The sequence below is a fragment of the Macrotis lagotis genome, chromosome 1, assembly GCF_037893015.1.
Source record: "Macrotis lagotis isolate mMagLag1 chromosome 1, bilby.v1.9.chrom.fasta, whole genome shotgun sequence".
Classification (NCBI taxonomy): Eukaryota; Metazoa; Chordata; class Mammalia; order Peramelemorphia; family Peramelidae; genus Macrotis; species Macrotis lagotis.
The window spans coordinates 286637784-286647159 of NC_133658.1; the positions used below are offsets into that span (position 1 = coordinate 286637784).

General features: G+C 45.2%; 1 protein-coding gene across 5 annotated transcripts in view; it reads right to left on the minus strand.

The window, feature by feature from the left end:
* Positions 1-8358, minus strand: part of ADAMTSL2 (ADAMTS like 2) — a 49302-nt gene extending 40944 nt beyond the window's left edge. For 2 of the 5 annotated variants that reach the window (XM_074210772.1, XM_074210768.1), the window contains exons 1-6: positions 8242-8358; positions 7863-7964; positions 5615-5726; positions 4066-4208; positions 3190-3265; positions 1384-1486 (exon numbers count right to left, since the gene is read on the minus strand). In XM_074210772.1, coding sequence (XP_074066873.1) covers positions 1384-1486; positions 3190-3265; positions 4066-4208; positions 5615-5726; positions 7863-7964; positions 8242-8321 — 616 coding nt within the window. In that variant the 5' untranslated portion in view covers positions 8322-8358. Of the gene's footprint in view, positions 1-1383; positions 1487-3189; positions 3266-4065; positions 4209-5614; positions 5727-5825; positions 7292-7862; positions 7965-8241 lie in introns of those variants that run through there. The other 3 variants (XM_074210770.1, XM_074210769.1, XM_074210771.1) reach the window with 3 other exon arrangements.
* Between the last annotated feature and the right edge of the window lie 1018 nt (positions 8359-9376).

Here is a 9376-nt window from a genome sequence, read left to right on the forward strand (position 1 = left end):
CATGTTGAATAGCCTGCCTCCTACTCTACAACTTACAAAGTACTTTCATATTTTTTATGTTATTTGATCCTCACAACAACTCCATGCCTTCCAAGAAATAGACCTTACAGAATTGAACACACTTCTCCATTTTACAATGAAGGAACCAAGGTCCAGTGAGGGGAAATGATTTCTCCACGAAGCTATTAAGCAACAGAGCAAGGACCAGCACCTTATCTTCAAGTTGATTATCTAGTGCTCCTACCACCACTGTGGGCTAACCCCTTCTCCATTCATTCTTCCATCAGTCAGTTACTTTTTGTTCAGGAAAACCACTTTAACATCAGCCCAAGCAACACATAATAAGAAAGGAAAATCACTCCAAACCTTCCTCCTAAACACATGCAAGGCACTATTAATCATAGCATGAATTCTAGAATCAAATATAGTTTAATTATAACCCTTTTCCTTCTATTTTCCATTCTCCTGGGTCTCTTCTCTCAATTCTAACTTCACTCAATCTACAGGCAAAGGCAACTGAGGACTGGGAAGCAGCATCATTAAAACAGATGCAAGGCTCAGTGTCAAACAGACACTGGACAGGAAACCATGAAACTTAGACTTTGGATCTGGATCTACTACTAGATCTGCAACCACTGTTGCAGAGCTCTCAGCAAATCCTGCATCTGGACATCAGTTCTTTCATCATAAAATAGAGATTATAGATCATAGGATCCCAGATCTAGAATTAGCAGGGATGTCAAAGGCCATGTGGGATCTATGAATTTGGAATTTTTAAAAATATTTTTGATAACAAATTTTCAATATGACATATGTTTAAAATTTTTTTCTTAGAATAAATCTATAAGCTTAACCTGACTGCCAACAGACTACATGACATTATAAACAAATAAAATTCTCTATTCTTTTTCAACCCTCTCATTATAGGTGGGAAAACTGAGGTCTAAGAGCTGACCTGATTTTTCCAAGGTCTCACAGGCTGTGCAATTGTCAGAAATGGGATTTAAACCTGAGTCTTCTTACCCTATAATCAAGGCTCCTTCAATAATCCTTGCCCTTTGGTCATCATTGAACTATTCAGAAGGTCAAGTAAGAAAATGCATGTGAAAGTTTTTTGAAAAGCATAAACCACTCTTCATATTCGAAGTGGAAGTGCTAATAGCCCAAGCCACACTGTTGCTGTTGGAGCTGTGTGTGCCCTAACCATCAACCCACCAAAGATTCCAAACTCCACATTGGCTCTGGTCTAGGGCAGCCTTTTGATTGAACACCTGAAGCCCATATCCAGTACAATGGAGGAGGCTTTGAGATGAGCAGACCCATTTCTCTGAAAGAACTGAAGACTTAATTAGCATTGTAAGACAACAAGGAGATTCTTGTTACCAGGGTATAAGGGTTTCCATTGATATGTCCTTCCATTGTACACATGAGAGTTGAAGGATATGCACTGTTCCTCCCTGAAGCTTCTTCCATCAGAAGGGCACTCCTAAAAGAGGATATGTTAATAATATACTTGTGAGAAACATTTTTAAGTCACTTTTTAATCATGTCCAATTTTTTGTGACTCCATTTGGAGTTTTCTTAGAGATATTGGAGTGACTTTCCCACTTTACAGATGTGGAAACTGAGGCAGGCGAGGTTAAGTGGCTTGACCAGGGTTACACAGTATCTGAGGCAGGATTTAAACTCAGGAGGATGAATCTTCCTGACTTTAGACCTGGTATTCTATCCATTGTACCACCTAGCTGCCTCAAAGAGAAAAACAGACAAGAATAAAAGGAAGAGATCCCTGAGAAAGCAAGCAGATCAGGTAGCCTTTCTCTTTTAAAGGGAACTGACATCCAAAAGGCTGGCACTAATCATGAAACCTAGAAGAATTTATGCCAGGTACAGGGAGGTGGAGAGAAGGCACAATAAATTAGTCCCAGATGTGCATTATTGTGCAAAACAATTCACCCTGGCAAGGTGAATAGAGCCCTGGACCTGATGGGGGAAAGACCTGAGTTCAAATACAACCTCAGACCCTTACTAGCTGTGTGAGGTCATGTAACCACTATCTGCCTCAGGTTCCTTGATTGAAAAGGGGGAATAATACTATCACCTACTTCCCTGGGTTGTTGTGAGGATCAAAGCCCAGGGGCTGGCACATAATAGGAGCTTAATAAATGCTTGTTTCTAGTCATCTTTAAAATGGGTGGTCTTGAAATCAAATCATCTCTAAGACCCAAAGATGCCCTCCACTCAGACTGAGGTTCTAATGCCCTTTCCAATGCACACACATATACACACACACAAACACACCACTCATATACACCTCATATACACACCCCACTCATATGCACCATTCACATACATACCATACACACACACACACACACACACACACACACACACTCCCCATTTCCTCCTTGGATTAGTATTGTAAAGACTACTTAAAATGAAGACTTCCTTCCACTAGCACATTCTGGGAATCTCCAGCCAAAGCACCAACATTTCTGAGATAGATACTGTATCACCAAAGGCTCTAACCATAATAACATTAATAATAAGTTATATTTATATATTGCTACAAGGTTTGTAAGCACTTTATATATGATTTCTTATTTAATTCCTCATCAAACATTATGAAGTAGGTACTATCATTATCCTCATTTTATAGATGAGAAAACTGAATTTGGAAGGAATTTGCCCAGTCACATGCCTGAGACAATTCAAATTCCTGTCTTCCCCTCCTTTGCTCCGCTTTCCCACCACACAAACCCCAGGTGAAGCTCTATTCCATGACAGTATCACAGAATCTCAAAGGGAAAGACCTTACTGATTTCCCGACTGCTGCCTCCCTCTCTGTCCTCTCCAGCCTTTGAATATCCTTTGTCTTGTCCACCTATGACTTACTTAGGACCTTATGATACACAGTCTCATTTTCTACATGCCTCCTCTCCTAGATAGTAAGCTTCATGAGGGCAAGCAAATAGGAAGCCTCGAATAAATGCCTGCATTGAATTGACTGGGAAAGGAGAAGGGCAGGGTTGTTTCTCTCCCAGAATTTGAAGGAAGCAAAAGAAGAACAAGGGCCAGAGTCCTCAGACACTCCCCCAGGACTAGGCTGGGGCTTCCTCTGTCAGCAGAGAGCTGAGTCAAGGGTGGAGACTGAGAAAGGTAAGGCAGAAACCAACTCCCCCCCAATACCTGTATTTTGCACAGCTGATGTCTCTTGGAGGTGCCTGTGCAGGTCTTGTTCCCAAGTCCTGAGGTGGACTTCCTCCTAAACAGAGAAGCAAAGTGTCATGTGTCACAAGACTTCTCACCAATGGTTTTATAAGGATGTGCAGGCCATGAATCCTTTTCAGAAGAGACCCCCATCCTAATTGCCTATGGACATTTCCATCTTGCCCAAAGGGCCTCCCCGGCTGAACCAAGAGGGACCATTCTATTCTCCTACTCCCTAAAAATGAGCCTCCCATTTTGGTTTGTCCCCATGGCTTCCCAAGGAAAAATCTGGCTGGCTCAGAGGAGACCATTATACAGGGAATCTTAAGGTATTTGGTTGCTCAGGTCAAATTCAAGCAATTGTCTAGAATTGGATCAGTCAGTCAATGAGGGGAAAGGAGAGGACTCTGGTGACCAACAAGAAAGAGTCATAGACATCAATTCCTGCCACAATGGTTGCCTCTGTTGTAACCAAAGCAGAGCTAAATAAAGGCTGTTTATGCCCCTTGGGGCAGAGACATTTCCCTTTTGGCCTTTTGTATCCCTAGCTCCTAGGGAAGTATCCATTACATAGGAAATGCTTAAGAAATGTTGCTAGAATTCTACTGAACTTAATTCTTTTCCCCTTCTGGGCTACCACAGATAGTCATTTAAAGTCAGCTTCATCGAAACAGGAACCCCACAGGGTGAGTGACATGCTCTGCATTTCCCACAGACCAACTCACCTGACTGAAAAGAGTGTCCTAAATCCCCCAAGTCTCTATTCCCCACTCCCCATGTGAGGAAATCAGTCCTTTTTTTTTTTGCTTCCCTTCCCTCTGAGACCCAAACTGCCTCAGTCCTCTGAATCCCTACCTCTGTCGAAGACAGTGTCTCTCCTGAGACTTCACCCCTCCACCACAAGTCCTGGTGCAGGCCGTCCACTTGGTCCACTCTCCCCACCAATAGGCAGTAGCATCTGCTCCTTCTTCTAGGCTATTCGAGGTCTGGGCATTACCCTGTGCAAGAGCCCCACACCCACCGCCCCCCCAAGAAGTCCCCTGTCAGGAGAGAAGGATTCATAGATGCAACGGAAGGTCAAACAAACAATTCTGCCCCTCACCCCTGTGTCCCTAAGCCTCAGAGATAAAAAGGCAGGCTCCCTTCTGATCTACAGTCAGACACAGTGCTCTTTTAAGTTACAACTCATTGGAAATCCAGACCAAAGACATAAAACATTGTCAACCTCCTTAGCACACCCTAGATCTTGACAGGGTTTCTCAGCCAGAGTCCAGTTGTTCTGATTCTCACTGAAAAAGTCCAGGGCCTGCTTTGAAGAGACCTATACCTGTGGCCTGAAACATTCTGGAATTCCCCAGTCACCCCACTCTTCACCAAGTCACACTGGACTCACCCACCTCCTGAGACACTAGATGCAAAACTGCTAGCCAAGTTAACCCCTTGTCCACTAAGAGCTGTTAATGTAAGGATGGGGCGGGGATTGTTGTTGCTGGAGGGAATTAGAGACTTGGCAGGTTGAAAGGCAGCAATGGTCTGGTTACTATTACCTGGCAGAGCATATTAACCATGACATGAATGAGCCTAAGCAATGAAGGGGGGAGCTGATGGCCAGGAGGAAAGGAAATATTTCCTCATTAGGGGTCCATTGGAAGCCCCTCACTCCCATAGTGAAGCTACAAGCAATCTGTACTGCATTTTGAAATTCTCCATCCCTTTCTCAAAAGATAGAATGGAATCTCAGTTCTGTTGGACAGGTTTCTGCCCAGGAATGAATTCTCTTCATACATATCTTGACTGGTTCCAACACCACCATTTGAAAAATGGGAAGTTCAGCCAATCAACCCATTGTTTGGTCTAACGATGTATTTGACTGACTTTTCCACCCAATTAACTGATCTGTGGACTGGATTGACTAATAGAGCCAGGCCTGGACAATTTAGAGCTGGTTGTCATTGTATAGTCTAGCCCCCTTCATGATCCAAGTGGAGAAAATGAAGTCTAAAGGGCCCCAAGGCAGAGGGCTAATAAGCAGGAGAGCCAAGGTTCAAACCCAGACACTTTGAGAGTTAAATCCTGTGTCTTTTCCACCACACCATACAGGTTGTGACTGTGTCTGGGTATACCTCATCTCCTTACTACCTTGTCACTGCCAGAGGTCCAGATTTCAGAGGAAAATATAACCTCCACCAAAACCAAATAATCCAGACACCCTGAAAAATTAATGAAATCATTGAAAAAGTCAATGAGTCAACTGGCTATCCAGATGATTATATGTTTGTTTTGTTTTGACTGAATAGACTCAGTATCTTAGAGTCACAGGTATGGCCATTGAATATGACAAAAGGCTCCTTCGTTCTCTGATGACCCAAGATTGAGGACTTCTGAAAGAAACTTCCATGCTCACCTTAGCAATAACAAGCATGACATTCCCAGTCACCAGCACGACAGCCAAGAGACCCTTCAGTGGAAACCAGGTCAAGAAGCCCCAACCTGAATGTCGCCATCCAGCATCCATCCTAGAGAGAACAAGATCATCATTACACTAAGATGCTATTTGTGTGTATTTTCCAGTGACTAGGCATGCCCATGGGGGAGAGAAAACATAAAATCCTTACCAGGGGTCCAGAGACTGAATCCCTACCCTAAGACAGAAGTTGCCTTGAGCTGCAATCTGAATTATCATCCAGACATTTGAATTAAAAGGGCTAAGTCATGTTTATCTGTCCCCTTTCCCTCCCAAACCAACCTACTATAAACAGAGCCGATGATTTAGGGAAAACACAATCATATGGAATCATCTCTCCTCCCCTCCTTTCCTCAAAGAACCAATTATGAGGCTGGGGGTGGGGTGGGGAGAGGAGACAGAGGAGGAAAAGCCAAGTATCTAAAAGTTGGATTGTATACAGTCTGATGAACTGAACTTCAATGGTCCTGAGAAGCTAGTTCCCAGCCTGTGAATGACTTTCATTATGCCCATCCCAGTGGGGCAGGAGGTTTCCAGACAAGGAGCAGGCTCATTTTCCTAGGTTTCATTTCAACTTGAAAGTAGCCAGTTGTTGGGGGAGAGAAAAACCTACCCCAGGACATAAAGAGCTCAAGGCAATGCTGACGGGCACCATTTCCTCTCCTCCTTTTTCATAAGCCAGGCTCTCAGCTACCCACCCTGGCCCCAGCAGGTGGGGGAAACCTTTTTCATGGCAGCAGAGAAATGTTGAGCCTCTTGGGAAGGAAGAGGTGGAAGTGCTTTTCATCCCTAGCCAATGCTGTATCTCTAAGCAAATAGCTATGAAGGGTACTTTCAGGCAATCCAGGAAAGGAAAGGGCTGAGAGGATCTCTCTCATCCTGAGAGCTGACACTCTCCAAATCACCCAACTCAGAACAGTATAGGACTTAAAGATTAAAGGGACCCTAGAGGTCATCTAGTTCAATCCACTTATTTTACATGTTAGGAAGCTGAAATCCAGAGGCACAGTGACTTACCCAAGGTCACACTGGCAGTAAAGTAGCAGAACTAGATATTCAAATCCAGATGCTCAGTTTTAAATCCAGGTACTCTTTCTATTGTACCAAACTACATCCTCATCTTCCCAGTTAAATTTTAATAGTCTTGTACAATAGAAATCCCTTGAGATTTTCAATGCCAACTTTGTTGCACCCCATGAGCCACTTCACAAATGCAGAGAAGGCTTCTCAAAGAAGCCTCATCTCTAAGGAAGTTTCCTGAATCCTTGGAACACACCCCATTCCCTACCAAGCTGCCCACCACATCTACTTAGCCTCCTCCATCCAGGGCAGCATCTGTACATATATTCCCATCCTTCCTTGTCCCAAAATCTGGTCTCCAGGCCAGTGGACTCATTGCCTAATTGGAGCCCAATGCTCCTGGCTGGCCGTCCTGGAGACAGGTGCCGGAGACGGGGCTTACACTTGGTTTTCATTAAGGCTTCCAGACGCCACTGGCCTCCAGCCAGAGAATGGCTCGCTCTGGATCCATCCCTTTTGGGGTCCAAAAAACCCAACCAGAAATGTTTCAAATGAAAATGAAAGCCACAAATCTACAAACCCTGGGGCCCCACCAGATCCTGGTGGCAGCGGAGGGGAGGGGAGGCACCTTAGCATTCAGTTCAGAGAATTATTTTGGTCCTTATCCTTCCCCTCCACCCCATTCCCCTCATTCCCCTCTTGGCCTGAGCCTAATACTTAGAGTTATATAACTGCCTTCAAACACACACACACACACACACACACACACACACACACACACACACACACACACACACACTCTCTCTCTCTCTCTCTCTCTCTCTCTCTCTCTCTCTCTCTCTCACAAAATGATTTTCTGATTCTGCATTTCCTCCAAAGTGGAGGCTGGAAGGACTGTTCTCCCCCAGTCTCACCACCCACCCTAAGATTCTCTCCAAGGAATATCCTCTGCATATGTCCTGCTGCTGGGTTTCCTGGATTTTTCTCTCTCTTTTTCTTTTTTTTCTTTCTTTTTTTTTTTTTGAGAGGGTCTGGGGTGAGGGTGAGTTTCTTAAGGAGAAATCCAAATGTGTGTTTCTCAATGAGAAGAGGGAAAGCTGGGAAGGGTATGGGGACCTTGGGGAATAGGGGGGGAAGAGAGAGGGGAGAAGAGAGAAATAAACCATACCTGGCCCAAAGGCAAAGTGTCAGCAGGTTAGCAGGGGGGGGAAGAGGCAGGAGATGTTCCAGACACCAGGTGCGAGCTTGTGTGTGTGAGGGGAAGAAGGGACTAAAAGAAACAGCAGAAGCAATAAGAATTGTTCTCTCTCTCTCTCTCTCTCTCTCTCTCTCTCTCACTCTCTCTCTCTCTGACTCTCTCTCTCTGTGTGTGTGTCTCTCTGTCTCTCTGTCTCTGACTCTGTCTCTTTCTCTCTATCTTTCTTTGTCTCTTCCGTGTCTGTCTGTCTGTCTGTTTCCCCCCCCACCGCCTCTCTCTCTCTCTCTCTCTCTCTCTCTCTCTCTCTCTCTCTCTCTCTCTCTCTCTCTCTCTCTCTCTCTCGTCTCACCTCCTTCCTCCTTCTCTCCCTCCCTCCCTCTCCCACTTCAATGGGCGTCCAAGAGAGTGGGGGTTTCCAGGCAAAGGCATTCAGCCCCAGTGGTTCTCTCGGCTGCGTTTCCCTGCCTTTATAGCTGTCAGACAGACTGGGAGGAACTCACACTTCTCACCCTGCTGCTCCCCCCCCACCTCCGCCTGGCTCACGCTTTAACCCACTCTGCGCCTCTGGACCAGGGCCAGCCACAGCTGCCTGCTGACTAGAGTAGCCAAGAAGACAGAGAGGAGAGGAACACATGTATCTGTGTCTCCCCATATTCTCCTCCAATCCTATACCCCCCTGAAAATCCCAGGCTCACTAGAAAAGTCTTGGGGAAAGGGGGGAGAAGAATGGAGATCATAGAATTATAGAATATCAACATTGTAAAAGAAGGAACTCTAGTGATCTAGTCCAATCCCATCATTTTGTAGAAGGGAAAACAGACCAAGACAAGGAAAGTGACTTATCCAAGGTGACACAGCTAGTTAGTGGCAGAGTATAGACCAGAATCTAGGTCTCTTTATTGTTCTATCTGCTATAACATATGGCCTCTTTGAGAATGAACCTCAAACTCAGTCTTCTGGGGAAGGGGAATCTGTGTCCGGGGCACTGATAAGCAGAAAAGACCTGGAAATGTATGGGGAAAGCATCATGTGCAGAAGAATGAAGAATGAGATGAGGCCTCTGGGTGGTCAGGGGAGAATTTGTGGGTTTCCTAGATGGTTGACAAGAAAAATTGTGGGCAGGAAGCAAATAAAGAATTTGGATCAATTGGGAAGTGATAAAGGAACCTCCCCTGAGTCCTTAGGGTTAGTAGGTAAGAGTAAGTGATAGAGAGGGGGTACTGCCCTGCACCATAGTGACACAGGGAAAGAGGCCAGATGAGGACTTCTGGGTGTAGGACAGATGTTTTCAAGGCAGCCAGTCCAGACTCTGTTATTACACAGGGCTGGGGTCTGAGTTGGGGGTGGGGGTTAGGAATTCTCTGCAGATGTTTAGCACCAACTTGGCCCTGGATGAGGCAGTGCTGGGTTCCCGCCAGACGGGCAGCCCTTGGACAGTCTAGTCTTTGATGCCAGCTCTTTGTTATTCGTCTCTGAGTCAGACT